Source organism: Strix uralensis, chromosome 22 (genome assembly GCF_047716275.1).
Source record: "Strix uralensis isolate ZFMK-TIS-50842 chromosome 22, bStrUra1, whole genome shotgun sequence".
In the NCBI taxonomy this organism is placed as follows: Eukaryota; Metazoa; Chordata; class Aves; order Strigiformes; family Strigidae; genus Strix; species Strix uralensis.
In genome coordinates this window covers 11,343,958-11,361,642 of record NC_133993.1, presented here as the reverse complement: position 1 = coordinate 11,361,642, position 17,685 = coordinate 11,343,958, and the positions used below count along the sequence as shown (strand labels likewise).

The following is a 17,685-nucleotide window of genomic DNA, read 5'->3' as shown; positions in this document are numbered from 1 at the left end:
GCCCGGTGCCGTTACCCGGTGCGGGCGGCGCGGGGGGGGGCGGGCGGGGGGCGGGACCGCGGGGGGGCGGGGCCGCGCGGGCCGGGCCGGGCGGCGGCGGGGGGGGGGCGGCGGCGGCGGCGGCCGGAGGGGGCAGAGCGGCGGCGGAGCCGAGCGCCCAGAGCGGCCGGAGCAGCGGAGCCGCAGCCGCCGCCGCGGCCGCAGGTAGGGGCGGGACCGGGGCCGCCATCGCCGCCGGGACCGGGACAGGGACCGGGACCGGGGCCGGGGCCGGGGCCGGGGCCGGAGCCGGGGCCGCTTTCGCTTTCTGCGGCCGGGGGGGGGGGCGGCGGGCCCGGGGGGCACCTGCGGCGGGGGCCGCCGGGGCCGGGGCTCGGGGCGCGCCTCCCCTCCCGCCCTCCGCCCGTCGGTAAATATTTTGGGTGTTTCGTAACTCCCGGCCGGGCGCAGCCCGTCGGCGGGGCCGGGGCCGGGGCGCTGCGGGGGCCCCGGTCGGGCCCGTGGCCTCGCTGCGGGCGGAGGGGCCGCGCAGGTGCGGGCAGGGGTGCGGGCAGGGGTGCGGGCAGCGAGCGGGGCCGTGGCGGGGGGGGGGGGAGCGCGGACTTTGCGCGGCCGCTGCGCGGGCCGGGGCGGGCGGCGGGGCCGTCCCGGGGCCGCGGCGCATCCCGGGGCGGGGGCGCTCGTCGCCCGGCGGAGCGGGGCCGGTTCCCGTCGGGCCGGGCCCTGCCGGAGCGGCGGCCGCGTCCTGGGGCGGGGAGGGGGGGGCCGGTCCCGAGCCTCAGCCCCGGGGGGGGGTGTTCTTTGAGGGGTCCCGGGCAGGCGGGGGGTCTCCCCGAGGGCCGCGCGCGGGGGCAGCCCGGCGGGAGCGGGGGTCCCGCTCGGTGGCGGCGGGAGGGGGGGTCCGCGCTGCCAGGGGGAGGAGGCAGATGGAAAATGTTCCCCCGCGCGAGGCGGGAGCGGTGACACCCCCGGGGGTGGCAGTGCCTGGTGGCCTTTCACCCAGCTCCTGCGCCGGCCGGGGCCCAGCCGGGTGACTTCGAGCCCGGGGAAGCGGTGGCCACCTGCCCGGGGAGGGGGGGGCGGGACGGGAGCTGTCGGGGCTCTGTGGCCAGCTGGCCACCGGGCTGGCGCCAGGCCGGGCTCCCGGCAGCTCCTCACCACGACACCGAGCGGCCCCGGGGCTCCTGCGCCCAGCACTGGGGTGCAGGTACCGGTGCTGCCGAGGGCTCCCCGGCTCTGCCGCCGCCCGAGCTGCTGCCGGCGGTGACGCCTCTGATGTCGGCCGCCCCGTGAACGCGTGGGGACTTTGGCAGGAGCCCGCGCGCCCCGCCGCGCCTGGGGAGCCCCGCGGCAGAGGGCAGGGGACAGGCCCGGCGGTCGGTCTGCTCGAGGGTGTTGGGGTGCGTTGTCGAGGGGTGCAGGGCTTGGCACTGCCGTGGCAGGACCGTGGCGTGGTGCTGGGCCGTGTGGCTCGCCTGCGGCAGGGACATGGCACACGGGAGTCCCCACGGCGTGGGCCGCCTTGTTGCAGTGGGACGTTCCTGGCCCCGGGTTGTGGCCAGCGCCGTGTCCCTGGTTGCACTCGCGGCCGCAGCCGGAGCTGCGCAAGCCCTGACGGAGGCGGTTGGCGCGGGTGCCGTGGCTGGTCCGCAGAGCCTGTCCCCGCCATGGGCACCGGGGAACCAGCCCTGTGCTGCGGGCGCCCCGCTGCCCCCCGTGCCTCCTCTTTGGGAGGAAGGCTCCGTGCCCGTGCGCTGCCGTCGCGGTGCTCTCGGTGGCGATTTCGGGCCGAGGTTTGCCATCGTGCTTCGATGTGTTTGCAGCGGCGCAGCGATCCAGCGCTGGAGGAAGGTTTGCTTGGGGCCTGGCGCTGAGCCTGGCTCTGCCCCGTCCGTGTGGCCCCGGTGAGGGGGGAGGCTTTGGGGGTGTTGGGGTCGGGTGGCTGCAGCAAGCCCTGGTGCTCCCAGCGCCGTCGCGATCGCAGCCCAGCCTGCCGTGGCTCCTGGGTCCCCGCGGTCTGGAGGTGAGGATGGAGACCATCTGCTTGGGTTTTATAACCATCCCTGGAGAGGGGGGCTTGTCCTCTGGGCTGGGGGGCCGTGCGTGCAGCTGCGTGGAGGAGGAGCTGCGGTGCCGGTCGAGAGGTGCCAATAGCCGGTGCTGGGGGACCGGGAACGGGGCGTGACGGGCGACCGTCACCCACTCTACGTTTTGTGGCACTTTGACGGTGTCCTCCTCAGGCGGGAGGGGGTGTTTGCCCTCCCGGCAGTCATCACTAGAGCCATCTCGCTGGCTTTGGTGTGCCCACCTTGTCCCGAGGACGCTCCAGGGCAGGATGAGGGATGCTGGGGACGGGGAGCTGTTGCTGGAGATGCTCGGCGTGGGGCTGCACGGAGCCTCCGGAGGGACCTTCCCCTCTCGCTGCAGGGGAAGTGCTGACTCCAAAGCGGCTGCCAGGTCTTCGCCGTGGGGTTTCCCAGCTCTCTCTCGAGTGATAGCAAAACCCAAATGCTCTGCTTGCGAAAAATCCCTGCTCCTCGTACTCCTCCACGGTGTGGGCGGCGGGGCAGCGAGTGGTGACTGTGCTGTGCCGAGTACAGTAAAGCGGCCCCGTCAGCTGGGAAATGACTTAATGGTTTGCAAGGAATTACTGTAAGCGGGGCTGCGCTCGGCCGGGGAGCCCGGGCACGGCAGGACGGTGTGTGGGTCGGGCAGGACCTCCCTCCCCTCAGCAACTCCCCAGTGCCTGCGCCGGGGGCCACGGTCCCTCTGCCCCGCGTGGCTGCGGGTGCTGCCCTTGGAGCAGCCGCCGCGTTATGGGGCCGAATGCGCCGCGGCGGTGCCGGTGTTGGGGCCGCCCGCGTGGGGCTGCGTGTGCTGGGGGACGGAGCCGGGGGCTCGCTGGTCAGGGCTGGGCTCTGTGGCCGCGCAGGCGGCCTGGGAGGTTGGGCTGGCTGCTGGCTCTGGGGCTCCAGCATGCCCCGGGAGAAGTAGCCTCGACAGCTGTAATGTTTCTGTGGCATGCCTTTCCTTTCATGGGGTGTCTATTTTGCAACCCCCAAGTGTTTTGATCCCAGGAGGAAGGGGGTGGGGGTGTTTACCCTGGCACCGCGTGGCCAGTGCAGGGATCCAAGCAGCGCTGGGCATGCCTGAATTTTACATGCAGCAACAGTTCTAGCAACATCTGCTGGCTGATAAAAGGTAGGCTGCTGCGAACCGCTTCTCCCGCCGCGTTGGGAAATGTCGAGGGGGAGGCACACATGCGAACACGGCTTCCTGGCCGATAGTGCTGAGCCGACTTGCTGATAAAGCAGAATCCACCCATCTTGCGGCACCAGAGGGGCCGGGAGCGCTGGCTGCTCGCAGGCGGACACGCGTCGTGCCCTGCGTTCGCCCTGGTGCCGGCTCCTGCCTTCCGCCGGGCCGGGTGGCGATGTGCTGCCGGGTGGCTCCTCGCTGGGCTCGGGTGGCCGCCGGGCTCTAGCCAGCCCGTGACATGGTCACAACTCGCTCCCTTTTCAAACAGTCACTGGTGAGTTTTGCAATCTCCATTCTCGCTGCAACATCGTGTCTTCCTGTTGTTATGAGATGTAAATGCTGGTTTATAGCACAGCTCTGCCAGGGCGGGAATTGGGGAAAAGGCTGGAGCTGGGGCAGAGCTGGAAGGGCCGGTGCGAGCGGCTGGGTGCTCGCTCTGTCTGGCTTTTCGTCCCTCTCGCTCCGTGGCTGCTGCAAAGCCTTTGGCAGAGCAGGAGGCAGCTCTCGCTGGCGGCGTATCCGAGCCCCTCGCACCGGCTAAAACAGCTGTAAAATGATCTCTGTCCTATTCGGTGGTGTCAACACGCGGCCCCGGCGCTTTCGGGCTGTGGCTCCGGGTGGCACAGCTGCCCGGGCCCGGCACGCTCTGTTTATAACCCCATTAGTCACCTTTTGGAAACGCTTCGGTGGGTGCTCGCGGTGCAGCCGGAGGCCGGGGCACTGCTCTGCCCCAGCCGCTCCGGGGGCTGCAGAGCACGTCCCGGCGCAAGGAAAGGCGAAACGCAGCTCTCCCACCGGGCACGTTTGTGTGCGCTGGGGGTGGACGCTGCCCCTAACCCTTGGCCAGCTTTGACTGTGAGGTTTACCCTCTCTGAGTGACGATTTTGTTGTGGAAACCATTGGTGTTTTGTTTTTTTATTCCCATTCTGACTAGTCCCCCCTCCTGCCAGCGTCCCTGGGTATCTGTGTGCCCCTGTTTCCGAAGGCTTTTCCCTCCCTCCCTTCTGCTCCGCTGGCCCCGTGCGAGAGCATCTCCCTGCTGCGGCCCGAACCCCGGCACGGAGCGGCTGAGGGTGGCCCGGAGGGGCAGAGTGTGGTGGGTGCCTCTTCCCTGGGCGGTGCAGCAGGTGCCCTCAGGGCTCCGGCACCATCTCCCCTGCCCCACGGAGAGCACGAGCGCGGCATCGGCCGGAGGGGGATGGATGCAGCCGGTGCCTGCGCTGCCCGCATCTCCCCCGGCCCACCTGGGTCCCGCTCTGCAAATCCAGCCCAGCCGGCGACTGGATTAGTGCGATTGTGTGCGCTCACTGGAGCGCGGCAGATAAATGAAATTGTGTCTCCAGACTCCAATCGGGACTAATTCGATGCTGAAATGAGCTTAATCCTCAAGTCCTTCTGACCAGCCCATCCCTCCGGGGCTGGTGCTGGTCTGAGCAGGGATTAGCAGTGAGCCCGGGGCTGTGCCGGGGGCTGGCGTGGGACCCCGGGGCTGCACCGGGGTGTCTGCGGGGTCCCCGGGAAGCAGCTTGTTGGAAGAGGCAACGCGAGGATGAACCGGCTGGCGGGGGTGTGGGGGCTTCTCCCTTGTCCCAAATCTGCCTGGCCCGTTCCTACGCCTGAAGCTGCCGCCCCGTCCCTGGGGGGGGATCCTGTCACCTCCCTGCCCCTCCCCAGGGCCGTGCCTGGGGTCACCCGTCTTCCCTCCCAGGGTGGAGGACGGGGACGGGGTCGGACCCTCCCCGCTGGAGCGGGCGCAAGGGCGGCCTGTGGGTCCCCGGGGGCTGCACCTCCCGCGGGCGGGTGCCTCACCCCAGCGCGGTGTTACGGGGGGTTGGGGTGGGTTGTGATTATTGTGGGGGAAAAATACCTTCACCGAGTGTCCTGGCGCGTGGCGGCTGCGCGTCGCCTCCCGGGCGAGGGCCGGTGCCTGCCTGGAGCCGGGATCCTCCGTGCCCTCCCCGGGATTCCCCCACCGGCCTGGGGGAGGCCCCGGGACCCCGAGAGCTCCCTGCGGCGCCGGCCCCGAGGCCGGTTAATTCGGCTGCTGGACCCCAGGGAGCCGGGAGTAATTAAAGCTCTGCCCAGGCCTCTCTAATCTCGTCTGTGGGTTTACGGCGGGGCAGCATCGGCGCTGGCGGCGTCTGGGCTCCCCGTGGTGGATGTCCCGCAGGATCCACGCAGGATTTGTGCCCGCAGGGGCTGGGTGGGCGCTCGGCTCTGCTGGCGTGGCTGCGCGGCGCGTCCTGCCCGCCTGGGTCCTGCTCCGGCACAGGCTGCCTGTGTCTGCCCGGGCGGGCAGGCTGCCTGCACCACGCTGCCCCGCTCTGCTCGGCCCCCGGGGGGGTGGCAGCGTGGCCAGGGCCCCCCTGCTCTGCCGCGGCGCCCAGGTCATGCCAGTCCTGCTACGTGCTCGGCAGCTGAACCAGGGCAGCGCCTGTACCCGGCCGTGACTGCCCCAGGGTGGCTCTCACTGCACCAGGGTTGTTTTCTGTTGAGGTCCCAGACCCTGGATTTGAGGGATTTTGCTGGGATTTCATTGGGTGTTTTTTGGGTTTGGTCTGACGCAGGTTTCTGGGCCTCTGTGGTTTCGAGGGAAAATCTGAGGAGGGGAGAAGAACCTTTCCCAAGGACGGCAAATGCCAGCAGGCAGGTACAGCCCCAGGCCTGTGGCGGGAGCCGAGCTGGGGGCAGCTCCCGGCCCTGACCCCCCCCAGCCCTTGGGCGGCAGCACCGGTCCCCGGCTGGGGCGTCTCCACCTGCGTGTGGGGCCGGTTTCTCCCTGGGCAGCGTCAGGCCACGCGTGGGGTTTCCTCGTTCCTGTAACGGTGTGAGTTCTCTATTTTTTGGCTCCCAGAGTTTCTGGGATGCCCGGCTGGTCGTGGCGCTGCGGGGGCTCTGCTCGCCGGCTGTGGGGCCCGTCACCTCTGCCTTTGGGGGGGCACGTTGTGTTTCCAGCACCGGCCGTGCCTCTTCTGTGAGCCCCGTGGCTTCCGACCCCGCTCACCCGGCCGGGCCGCGGTGGTTTCCAGCGTGGGCCGGGGGCTCTGGGGCGGTTGGCTGCCGCCTCCCTGATGCCGCCGGGGCGAAGCCGTCGGCTGCCGCTGCTCTTCTGCAGGAGGCAAACAAAACCCATCAAAGCAGCGAGCTTCTAGAAGGAGCTCTCCTCCCGCGCCGGGCGGGCGCCGCCGCCTCCCAGCCGAAAGCTGGAAACCACAGGCAGGCGTAAAAGAGGCGAGCTGCCCCGTTCCCAGCACCGCGGCCCTCCGCACCGGCTCCACCGCGCCCGGCAGCCCCGGCCGGCAGCTCCGAGCGGGGCTGGGGGGTCTGGGGGCTGCTCATAGGCACCCCGGTGTTCCTGGGGCTGTGTGCTGGGGGGGTGTGAGCAGAGCTGGGGGTGCAGGTGAGTCCATCCTGTCTCCCCCCACGCTGAGCTCCTGCGTCACTCCCTGGGGTCCCATCCCTGGCTGGCGGCTGCTTGGCGGGGCTCAGCCCCCCCCCAAGTCGCAGGGGGCAGAGGCTGTGTCTGGCTCTGGCACCGGGGAGAGCGCGGGGCCGAGCACGGAGGGGCTGCCAGCCCCGCTGCCTCGGTGGGCACCGTGCACGCCGCGGTGGCGGAGGAAGCTGCCGGCAGCCCCGGGCTGGCTGCCCTGCGCAGGCAGCTGACATTTTGGAAGGAAATAGCTGCCCTCCGCTCCTTCCTGTAGCGCAGAGCCTGCGAAACGGCCGCCCCGGGAGCCCGGCTGTGCCGGCAGCGCCTGTCTGGAGCCACGGCCGGGCTGTCCCGGGGCCGGGACACCGGAGCGTTGTGGGGGGCAGAGCGGTGCCCGACCCTGGGTGAGTGTGGCTGCGGGACGGGGCACCCCGCACCCAGCTGGGGCTGTGCTTCCGGTGCCCTGGGGGAGCTGGGAACCGTGCTGAGCCCTGGGGTGCTGCCAGCCCCCGCCAAGCCCGTGACGGGGGGAGCCCCCAGCTGGGAAGGGCCTGGGGGGGCTGTGTGGCCTGTTGGGTGGGTGCGTGGCCCCCTGTACCCCCCAGCTGTGGGGCAGGACGTGGTGTGCAGTGGCACTCGCTGCCTGCGGTGGGCAGGCCCACGTGCAAGGGTGAGGGGGGGGGCTGAGCTGGGGGGTACCTCGGCAGGGGTCCGGCTCAGTGGGGCTGTTGGGCTGCCCAGGTCCCCCAGCAGGTCCCCCAGGGTGAGCCGGTGTGGGCAGGGGGTGGGTGTCTCTGGGGGGGCAGTGGAGCCCTTCTGCGTGCTGAGCCGCTGCTGTCGCTGCCAGCACTGCCATTCTGGGGGCCCGGCTGTGGGCCAGATCCTGCCCCAGAGAGAGCCTGCTTGGGGCTGCCCTTCTTGGGGGACGCAGGGGACCCTCCCGCTGGGGCTGCCGGGGGGCAGGAGCCAGCGCTGGCAGGGGCAGGACTGGAGCCCCCCAGCAGCACTGGCCGTGGGGTGCGCAGGGTCCAGCCCTGCGGCCGCGAGTGAGGCCGACGCTGACCTGGAAGCGATCGTGGGCTCCCGGAGGTGCTGAGAAACCACGTGTCTGTGTGTTTACTGCGGCGGGCGCGGGGCTGCTGCCGCCGGAGCCCAGCACCGGGGAAGCGCCGTGCCCCTGCCCGGGGGAGGACGCCGCTCCCGAGACCCCCCGGGCCAGAGAGCACCGGGCAAAGGGCAGCGCCGGAGCCGCGGCGGTGGAGGGGCTGCGTGGGGCAGGTGTGCGGGAGCAGGGGGGTTATGGCCAGAGCCCTTTGCCGTGGCCCCCCCAGGGCTTTGCCTGGACCCTGTGTGGGACTGAGTGAGGGGCTGCAGTCGGGGGCCATGCCAGCACCAAGGCGGGGGGTGTCCTGCCCGTGGGGAGGTCCCTGGGGTGGCTGCGCCACGAGCATCCCGCGAGCATCCGCGGCCGTGCATGTGCCAGCCCCTGGGCGGGCGCTGCCGGTGTCTGGGCTTTGCTGTGCCTGCAGCACGTGGGAAGGTGCCGCCGCCGGCCTCGCCCCGTGGGGCATTTCCCTCCCTTTGCCTGCAGACGGGCTCTAGCTCACTCCAGCTTTCCTGCAGCTCGTGACCCGGTGCTGGTGCCAGCCTGGTGCCACCACTCCTGCCCTCAGGGCTGCGGCTGTGGCCCTTCCCTGCTGTGGTCACATCGGGTCCCACGGCCCCAGCGGTGCTGCCGGCCTCCCCGTGCCCGTCCTCTTCCCTGCCGCTGCCTCTGGCCCCCTGAGAGCCCCTTTTGGGTGGGTTTCACCCATTTTGTGGCCGGTTTGGTGGTGCCTCCCCATCGGCAGGGGGGAGCGGGGCTGTCAGATGCAGAAACGATGACCACCAGCATTTCCCCTCCCTCTGCACCTCCCCTGCCCGCGCTGTCCCTGTGGGGCTGGGATCCCTCTCCATGGCCCTTGTCCTACCTCCGGGCAGCTGCCGCGTGCGCCGCTTCGCAGCCGATAAGTCACCGGTGAGCGCGTTGCTGTGGCTTGTTGAGTTGCTGCTGGTTAACCGAGCTGCAGTAATGGGTGGGTTATAGCTCGCTGCCAGCAAGTAAATGCAAAGTAGCTTAAACCACCGCAATTATCTGTCTCTTGCAGTTGTTTGAGTGTGCGTGTGGCTGGCGGCTGCAGCACAGCTGACCCGTGGCAGCGCGTGACTCTGCAGCAGCGTGGCCTGTCCCTGCCGGGGTGCGGGAACCACAGCCAGTGACGTGGCCACCGGGTTGGGGATGGCACCGGGGTGGGCAAATGCCAGCAGGCTGGAGCTGGCCCTGGCTGCCCAACCCCCGAGAGGTTTTCTGAGCCAGGCCAGGGTGATGCATCGGTGGGGGGAGCGCGAGGAGGGAGCTGGTTCCTGGGCGTGGGGGTGAAGCCGTCCCAAGGCTCCAGGGAGGTCCCTGTGAGCGCTTGCCCGGGGCAGGCGGCGGTGCCGGGGAGGAGCGTGGTGCTGGGCACGGACCCAGCCAGGGCCCCGGCTGCCAGCAGGAGCGCAGGGCTGCCTGGAAAGGCCGGCGGCTCCGGCTGCACAGCGGGACCATGGTGCTGTACCTCGTGCCGAAGCAGAGCTGTTGTCCCAGCCTTGATGAACCTCGTGGCCAGAAAACCTCGTTTGGCTCATGGCAGGCGGTGCTGGCGACTCGTACTGCGGTGCTTGGGGCGCCCTGCGGCCCTCGGGGGGGGTTTGGTTTGTCAGTCTGTGGGTGAGACACAGGAGACAAAAACGAGGTGCTGTTGCGTTGGTGATGCCCGTGGAGCTCGTGTCCAAGCCTGGCAATAGGGGCGGTTTTTGGGGTGTGCTTATCCGCCGGGGTGGCCTGGCCCTGGGGACGGCCCTGCCTTTGGTCAGGGCACGTGCTGGGGTTGCCGTGTCGCTGGGTGACGCTGGCTCACCTTCCACCGGGCGCCCGGCGGCGATGCTCGCGCTCCTGCTCCCAGGCTGGCACCGGCTGAGCGCGGTGTCTGCCGGCTCACCGCAGCAGCAGCCAGACAGAGACTCGTTGCTTAACAACACGCTGGAGTGGAATAGGAAGTGTTTTGTCACTGCGAGATGGGAAGAGATCACCATTTTCTCGATAGGCAGGGCAGCGTTTGTCTGCCCTGTGTCCGTGCGGACGTCCTCACTGCCCCAGGGACCTCTGCCGTTTGTGGCACAGTGGCATCGGCGAGGCCGTGGCTGCTCTCCTCGGCTCTGCCGGTTTTCATCGATGCCCCTTATCAAGCATCCACAATTTCTAACGGCCACCGCACATCCTGCTGTCGGCCATCCTGCCTTCCCTTCCCCTCCTCGCCTGCGTTTTTATGCCTCCTCAGGCTCCTCCTTGCCAGCAGGATTTCCAACTCGGTGATTTCTGTGAATGTGGAAACGTTCCTCCCTTTTTATAGGGGAAAAATTCATTTTTAGCCAACTCTCAGTTATTGTTCCTCTTCCTGCATGGGGGGCGGGTGCACAGGGCTCGGGGGCTCCGACCGTGGCTGCTCTGCTTGGACCCGCTGCCACCATCCCCCGGCGCACACCCCTGCCCGCAGGACGGCACCGGCGGCTTTTGGAGCCCCTCAGGCCACCATTTCTGAGGCTGAACAGCGCGTTTTGGGGAGGGAGGGAGGTGCAGTCGCTGCCAGCGCGGTCCCCGGCTCCCTCTGATTGTCACCAGCCGGTGCAGTAACCGGACCCCGTCCCGGTCACCCGGCCTTGGGACGCAGCCCGAGGCCTCGCGCCCCTGCCCGGCACCTCTGCGTGGCACTAAATCCCGGTGGTTCGGGTGTGAGTGTGTCTAAACGCTATTTATTGCTGCATCCTCGGCTCAGAGGGGCCGCGAGCCCCCCAGGCCCTCCCTCATCTCTCGCCATCGCGTCACCCTTGGATCTGACTACCAGGTTGTTTTTCCAGGCCCCCCAAGCTGCAGATACAACCGTGGCGGGGGACGCTCTGGCTTTTTATAGCTGCTGTCCCTGGCCGTCCTCACTCCCTGCCTGCTGCGGTGTGAGCTGGGGTGCCGGAGCTGCAGGGCGGGGGGGATCTGGCAGCGCTCCTGGATGGAGCTGGGGCTGCCCCAGAACTCGCTTTGGGAAGCTCCACGCTCCGGCCGGCATCTGCGGGAGCTGCGGTGCCCGTCCTCCTGCCCGTCCGCCTGCCAGCGCTGCCAGGGTGTGGGCAGGAGCTGGGGCGAGCGCAGGGGGGGCCTCTGCTCTGCGTCACCCTGGATTTTTCGCCAGCCCTCCCCCCGGCCCTGTTTCCTCATTTGCGTGGCCAGCGATGGCTGCGATCCCGCGGCGCAGCGAGGGGAAATGATTACCATGTGGAGAGGCAGCGCAGAGGCGCATTCGTGGCCCTGGACCCCCCCAGGGCTCTTCCTAGAAAAGAGGGGGTGACTCAGAGCCGGGCTCCCCGGTCCCTGCACGGCCCTTCCTTCGGCAGCTGGAGGCGGCTCTGGCAGCACTGGAGAACCGGGAGGCTCCTGCAAAGGGCTTCGGGGGGGTCCAGGCCGGACCCCCGTCCGTGGCGCGGTGACGAGCCGGTGTCCCCGCAGGTGCTGAGCCATGGCGGTGTGGATCCAGGCGCAGCAGCTCCAGGGTGAAGCCCTGCGGCAGATGCAGGCGCTCTACGGGCAGCACTTCCCCATCGAGGTGCGGCACTACCTGTCGCAGTGGATCGAGAGCCAGGCATGGTGGGTCGGCGGGGACCCGTCCCGGGGGGCGCTGGGTCCCTGGGGTGCCGGCGGGTGCCCCCCTCTGCCCAGGAGCACCAGGGCCGCCCTGAGACCATCGCTCTGCTCTGCGCGCGCAGGGACTCCATCGACCTCGACAACCCCCAGGAGAACGTGAAGGCGACGCAGCTGCTGGAGGGGCTGATCCAGGAGCTGCAGAAGAAGGCCGACCATCAAGTGGGCGAAGACGGCTTCCTGCTGAAGATCAAGCTGGGGCACTACGCCACGCAGCTGCAGGCAAGCGGGGGGCCGTGGGAGGGGGCTGCGGGGCGGCGGGGGGGTCCCTGTCCCGTGCCCGGCTCAGGTTGCGCTCTCCCCGCAGAACACGTACGACCGGTGCCCCATGGAGCTGGTGCGCTGCATCCGGCACATCCTCTACCACGAGCAGCGGCTGGTGCGGGAGGCGAACAACGTGAGTGGGGGTGAGGGAGCGGGTCCCGCGGTGGGGGGATGCTCACGGGGGCCGTGGGAGCAGCCCTGGGGGAGGGGGTACTCTGGGTCCCCGCTGGGGGATGCGGAGGGTCCCTGGCCGTGCTGACGCGCCCCATGCCCCGCGCAGAGCCCCTCGCCAGCCGGCTCCCTCGTGGACGCCATGTCCCAGAAGCACCTGCAGATCAACCAGACCTTTGAGGAGCTGCGGCTCATCACGCAGGACTCGGAGAACGAGCTCAAGAAGCTGCAGCAGACGCAGGAGTATTTCATCATTCAGTACCAGGAGAACATGCGCCTCCAAGGTGGGTGGGGGCCCGGGGGGGTGCGGGGGCCGGGGCGCTGGCAGTGCCAGCCCTAACACCGTGCCCCGTCCCCCAGCCCAGTTCTCCCAGCTCTCCCAGCTGGGCCCCCAGGAGCGTCTGTCGCGGGAGACGACGCTGCAGCAGAAGAAGGCGTCGCTGGAGGCCTGGCTGCACCGGGAGGCCCAGACACTACAGCAGTACCGCGTGGTGAGTGTCACCATCCCCACGCCCCGTCCCGCCAGCCCCATCGCACTGTCCCCATCACGCCGTCCCTGCGCCCCGTTCCGCTGTCCCCATCGCACTGTCCCCATCGCACTGTCCCCATCGCGCCGTCCCCACGCCCCATCACGCCGTGTCCCACCTCACAGGACTTGGCTGAGAAGCACCAGAAGACGCTGCAGCTGCTGCGGAAGCAGCAAACGACCATCCTGGATGATGAGCTGATCCAGTGGAAGCGTCGGCAGCAGCTCGCGGGGAACGGGGGTCCCCCCGAGGGCACCCTGGACGTGCTGCAGACCTGGTGGGTGCCAGTGCCGGCCGTGCCCGGCGGGACGGGGCGGGGTGCTGAGCCCCGGCGTGGTGCTGAACCCCGCTCCCCCCAGGTGCGAGAAGCTGGCAGAGATCATCTGGCAGAACCGGCAGCAGATCCGCCGGGCCGAGCACTTGTGCCAGCAGCTGCCGATCCCGGGCCCGGTGGAGGAGATGCTGTCGGAGCTGAACGGCACCATCACCGACATCATCTCCGCCCTGGTGACCAGGTAGCGGTGGGGGTCCGGCGCGGCCGAGGCGCTCGGCAGGGTGGGGGGGCCGGGTTGGGGCTGCTCTGCCTGCCCGCCCCTGACCCCGTGCCCCCCCCAGCACCTTCATCATCGAGAAGCAGCCCCCCCAGGTGCTGAAGACACAGACCAAGTTCGCAGCCACTGTGCGGCTCCTGGTGGGGGGGAAGCTGAACGTGCACATGAACCCCCCCCAGGTGAAGGCCACCATCATCAGCGAGCAGCAAGCCAAGGCCCTGCTGAAGAACGAGAGCACCCGCAAGTAATGCCCGGGGGGGCTTGGGGGGTGCTGCGGGGGGGGGACGGGGCTGCCGAGGCAGAGGGGGGAGCAGGACCCGGAGCTGGGGGTGCCGGGGGGTCCACACCTCGCCCCGGTGGTCCCTGACCCTGCGCCTTCCTGCGGCAGCGAGAGCAGCGGGGAGATCCTCAACAACTGCTGCGTGATGGAGTATCACCAGGCCACGGGGACGCTCAGCGCCCACTTCCGAAACATGGTGAGCGCCGCCGGCTTCCGCCGCCCGGCCCTTGCGCCCTCCCTCCTGTCCCCTCCTGTCCCCCTGTGTTCACCCCGGTGTCCCCCGTGTCTGTGCCCCCCCCGCTCACCCCTTGTGTCCCTGCAGTCCCTGAAGCGGATCAAGCGCTCGGACCGACGCGGGGCTGAGTCGGTGACGGAGGAGAAGTTCACCATCCTCTTCGAGTCGCAGTTCAGTGTCGGTGGCAACGAGCTGGTCTTCCAGGTGAAGGTAAAGCCACCGGCCACGTTCCCAGGGCCTGGGCGAGCCATGGGCCCTCTGCCCGCGGGTGTGGGGCGGGGCTGGGGCCGTGGGGTGCCTGTGCAGGCTGGGGTGGCCCGGGGGTGCCCATGGGCAACGCTCCCGCGGTGCCCCACAGCCCATCCCCGTGGTCTTCCTCCCCGCAGACGCTGTCCCTGCCCGTGGTGGTGATCGTGCATGGGAGCCAAGATAACAATGCCACGGCCACCGTGCTCTGGGACAACGCCTTCGCCGAGCCCGTGAGTGCCAGCCACGGCGGGGCAGGGCAGCCCCCATCCGCCCCGGGGGGCTGCGGGAGTCGGGCTCCGTCTCCCAGCCTGGAGGTGGCCGGCAGGGTCGGTGCTGACCCCCCTCTGTGCCCCCCCAGGGCCGCGTGCCCTTCGCCGTGCCCGACAAGGTGCAGTGGCCGCAGCTCTGCGAGGCGCTCAACATGAAGTTCAAGGCGGAGGTGCAGAGCAGCCGCGGGCTGACCAAGGAGAACTTGGTGTTCCTGGCGCAGAAGCTCTTCAACAGCACCAGCTCCCACCTGGAGGATTACAGCAGCACCACCGTGTCCTGGTCCCAGTTCAACCGGGTGAGTGGGCCAGGCTCTGCTCCGGGGGAGCCGCGGAGCCCCGGGGTCCCAGGGCCTTGGCTACGCGTGTGGTGCCGGTGCAGGACGGGGGCTGCAGTGGGGCGGGAGGTGTTGGCGTCCTCGTTTGGAGGGACGTGGGGTGCTGTAGGGCCCACAGACGGGGGCTGTGCGCTCGGGGAGGCCCTGCTGGTGCTCCCCCGGGCTGTGCCACCCCCCCGGGCTGTGCCGCCGGGCCGGGCTGACCCGTGCCTGGTGTGGCAGCACTGGCGAGTGCCCCCCAGTCCGGGTCCCCGAGTCTCCGCAGCTGCACCCAACGCTTGTGCTGTTTAACATCAGCTACGAGGCTGGAGGCAGGAGTGCTCATTTTCTGGGGATTTCAACAGGAAAACCTGCCCGGGAGGAATTACACCTTCTGGCAGTGGTTTGACGGGGTGATGGAGGTGCTGAAGAAGCATCTGAAGCCGCACTGGAACGACGGGTAAGAGCCGCCCCTGCCCCGCACTGCCCGGCCCCGAGCCCCCGGCCCTGACCCCCCCGCTCTGCCTAGGGCCATCCTGGGCTTCGTCAACAAGCAGCAGGCGCACGACCTGCTCATCAACAAGCCCGACGGGACCTTCCTCCTGCGCTTCAGCGACTCGGAGATCGGCGGCATCACCATCGCGTGGAAGTTCGACTCCTGTGAGTGCGCGCTGGGAGCCGGCACCCCCCGACCCCACCGGCCCTGGCCCCGGCCTGGGGCTTGGCCGTCCCGCGCCCACGGGGCTGGTGCTGCTGCTGCTCCGGCACCTCCTGTCTCGGCTGGGCACCGGCAGCGCCGCGGCCGCGCGCGGGAGCCTGTGACGACGCCTTGGCTGCCCTACGGGGACCGGCGCCGCAGCCGTGGCCACATCCAGCCCGGTGCTGGCGCCCGCGGGGAGGAGGGACTGGGCTGAACCCTCGGTCCCAGCCGTGGGGACTGACCCGGGGCCGTATGAAACGTGGTGACCCCGTGGTGCTTCCTGGTGCAAGGGCTTCGCGCGGGACACTGTACCCCGTGCAGCAAGTCTGCTCGTCACCGTTCTCCCTGAGAGCGTCTGTTGGGGGGTCACAGGGCCGAGGAGCCCCCCAGAGCCCCCCGCGCCGGGGGGGACCTGCCCGAGTTCACTGGCCCTCCTGGCTCATCCTGTTTTCTGGCGACTGGCGTTTTGTCCTTAAATGTTGCCGGGGTGGGAAATAGCGTCTGACGTTCGACGTGATCTCGCAGCCCCTGTCCCGAGCGGGGCCGGGAGCCGCCGGTGGCTCAGGGCCTCACCCCGCTCCTTGCGCTTGTCTTCCAGCCGAGAGGATGTTCTGGAACCTGATGCCTTTCACCACCAGGGACTTCTCCATCCGCTCCCTCGCCGACCGCCTCGGGGACCTCAGTTACCTCATCTACGTGTTCCCTGACCGGCCCAAGGACGAGGTCTTCTCCAAGTACTACACACCGGTTCTCTGTGAGTCCACGCCAGGTAGCGCTGCCCCTTCACCCTGCGCGTGTCCCTCTCCTCCTGCCTCCGCCCGGGGTGGAGCCGGGGCTCTCAGCATCCCTCCGCCCCGGGGCCGCATCCAGCCCCGCGGGGGCTCTGCCGCTGGCCGTGCATCAGCCCCCAGCCCCACCGCAGGCTCGCGGCACGTGCCAGCAGCTCGGGGCCTTAGCGCTGCCTCCTTTCCTCTAGCTAAAGCCGTGGATGGATACGTGAAGCCACAGATCAAGCAAGTGGTGCCAGAGTAAGCCTGATCCTGAGCGCAGACCCTGGGTGGGCCCATGGGATCGTCCCTGGCCGGGGTGGCCGGCAGCCCCAGGCACCTCTGCTTGTGGTGCTGAGGCCACGCCGGTGCTGAGCTGGCGCTGGGGGCCGAGCAGCGCGGGCCCGTGGCCCAGGCAGGGCTGCACGTTCCCAGGGAAGGTGGACGCCCCCCTCGCCGTGCTGCCGCGCAGGGGGCCGGGGACCCTGCGGCTTGTCCCTGTTGGCGGGTGTGGGGTTTGGGTCCCCTGCGGGCGCCCCACCAGCCTCAGGAGACGCCGGTCGGAGGTGATGGGGATTCCCAGAGCACAGTGTCACCGGGGGGAGCCCGTCCTGTCCCCCACCAGCGCTCACGAGCCCCCCGTCCCCCCAGGTTTGTCAGCGCATCAGGCGATTCTGCCCCCGGAGGGGCCACCTACATGGACCAGGCTCCCTCGCCCGCCGTCTGCTCCCAGCCCCATTACAACATGTACACCCAGAAGTAGGTATCCCATCCCCCGGCCCCGTCCTGCCGCGGCCGCACCCCCCTCACCCCTGCCTCCTGCAGCCCCGACGCCGTGCTGGACCCCGAGGGGGACTTCGACCTGGACGACACCATGGACGTGGCGAGGCACGTGGAGGAGCTGCTGCGGCGCCCCGTGGACAGTCAGTGGATCCCCCACGCCCAGTCGTGACGGGCGGGCGCCCGGCCCCCCGCCCCCGGCGCCGCGGGGACTGTGCTGTGTTCGTGTCTCTGTGCCGGGGGGGCGGCGGGTGGGCCCTGTCCCGGAGATTTGCTCTGTGCTGCCCCGAAACGCAGGCTGGTGTCCGGCTCTTTGGTGTTTATGCCCTTGTATAAACAGCAGCGGATTTGTCGCATGGTTTTCCTGTATGTTCCTTTTAAGAGGCCCAGCTTCGGCTTTCCGCTTCTGCAAGCACCGGCCCCGCCGCCCCCCCGCTCCCCGCCGAGGGGCTGCTTGGGGCAGGGGCCGGGGGTCCGGCCTCGCCTTCGCTTTTCGCAGTGGTCACTAAGAATGTACGTGTCGCTGCCATGTGCTACCCCCTGGCCCCGGTCCCCGGGGGGGCGTGGGTGGGGCGGGCTCTGGCGCGGGGCAGAGGGGGGGTCACCCGGGGCTCCCCCCGGCCCACGCCAGCGCTCTGCTCTGTAGCCGCGGGGTCCCCTCCTGGGCCTCGGCTCCTGCTCCGGCCCCCCGAGGATGGGGGAGCCCCTTCGGCTCCCAGCCTTGGCGTGGGAGCAGCGGGGGGAGGCAGGGCGTGAGGGTGGGCTGGCAGTGAGGGTGCTCTGGGGGGAGCGGAGCCCTCTGCCCCTCCGCCTCTCCCCTCACCCTGGCCGAGCAGCTCTGGGGTCCTGGCCATGTTATTTTTCTACCACAGAGTAAATAAAGCACGGAATATTTTTGTAACACAAAAGCTCTGGGTTTCACGTGTGTCTTGGGGAGGAAGGGGGGGGGGGTCCCTGTCCTGGTGTGTTGGGGGGGGCAGCCAGGGGCTCGGGGACACACGGGGGCCCCGTGCGCCCCATCTCTGCATGACCCACGGCAGGCGAGCAGAGGGGGCAGGTTGGGGCCGGGCCCCCGCTTGCCCCCCCCCGCCGGCACAGGCGGCCCGGGGGGGGCTGCCGCTG

The 17,685-nt window shown here is 69.8% G+C and overlaps 1 protein-coding gene across 4 annotated transcripts; it reads left to right on the top strand.

Annotated features, from left to right (window-relative positions):
* The first annotated feature begins 82 nt into the window (after window positions 1-82).
* On the top strand, window positions 83-17,471 carry LOC141953455 (signal transducer and activator of transcription 5B). Of its 4 annotated transcripts, none has more exons than XM_074892017.1 (19): window positions 83-204; window positions 11,265-11,402; window positions 11,522-11,678; window positions 11,764-11,853; window positions 12,001-12,175; window positions 12,252-12,382; window positions 12,544-12,695; window positions 12,778-12,933; window positions 13,034-13,213; window positions 13,358-13,445; window positions 13,572-13,694; window positions 13,871-13,963; window positions 14,092-14,298; window positions 14,682-14,776; window positions 14,846-14,976; window positions 15,615-15,770; window positions 15,993-16,044; window positions 16,435-16,542; window positions 16,609-17,471. In XM_074892017.1, exons 2-19 carry the CDS (start codon window positions 11,275-11,277, stop codon window positions 16,733-16,735), a joined length of 2,349 nt encoding a protein of 782 aa, XP_074748118.1. In that variant the 5' UTR covers window positions 83-204; window positions 11,265-11,274; the 3' UTR covers window positions 16,736-17,471. The 4 variants fall into 4 exon arrangements, with proteins under 4 accessions (XP_074748118.1, XP_074748115.1, XP_074748116.1 ...); XM_074892014.1 differs by having other exon boundaries at window positions 15,615-15,785; XM_074892015.1 differs by lacking the exon at window positions 83-204 and adding an exon at window positions 3,094-3,532 and having other exon boundaries at window positions 15,615-15,785.
* The last annotated feature ends 214 nt before the right edge of the window (window positions 17,472-17,685 follow it).

Coding starts and splice junctions, on each gene's coding strand:
- LOC141953455 (XM_074892014.1), top strand. CDS start 11,275: ATGGCGGTGTGGATCCAGGCGCAGCAGCTCCAGGGTGAAGCCCTGCGG. Junction 11,403..11,521: donor TGGATCGAGAGCCAGGCATG/GTGGGTCGGCGG, acceptor CTGCGCGCGCAG/GGACTCCATCGACCTCGACA. Junction 12,934..13,033: donor ATCTCCGCCCTGGTGACCAG/GTAGCGGTGGGG, acceptor TGCCCCCCCCAG/CACCTTCATCATCGAGAAGC.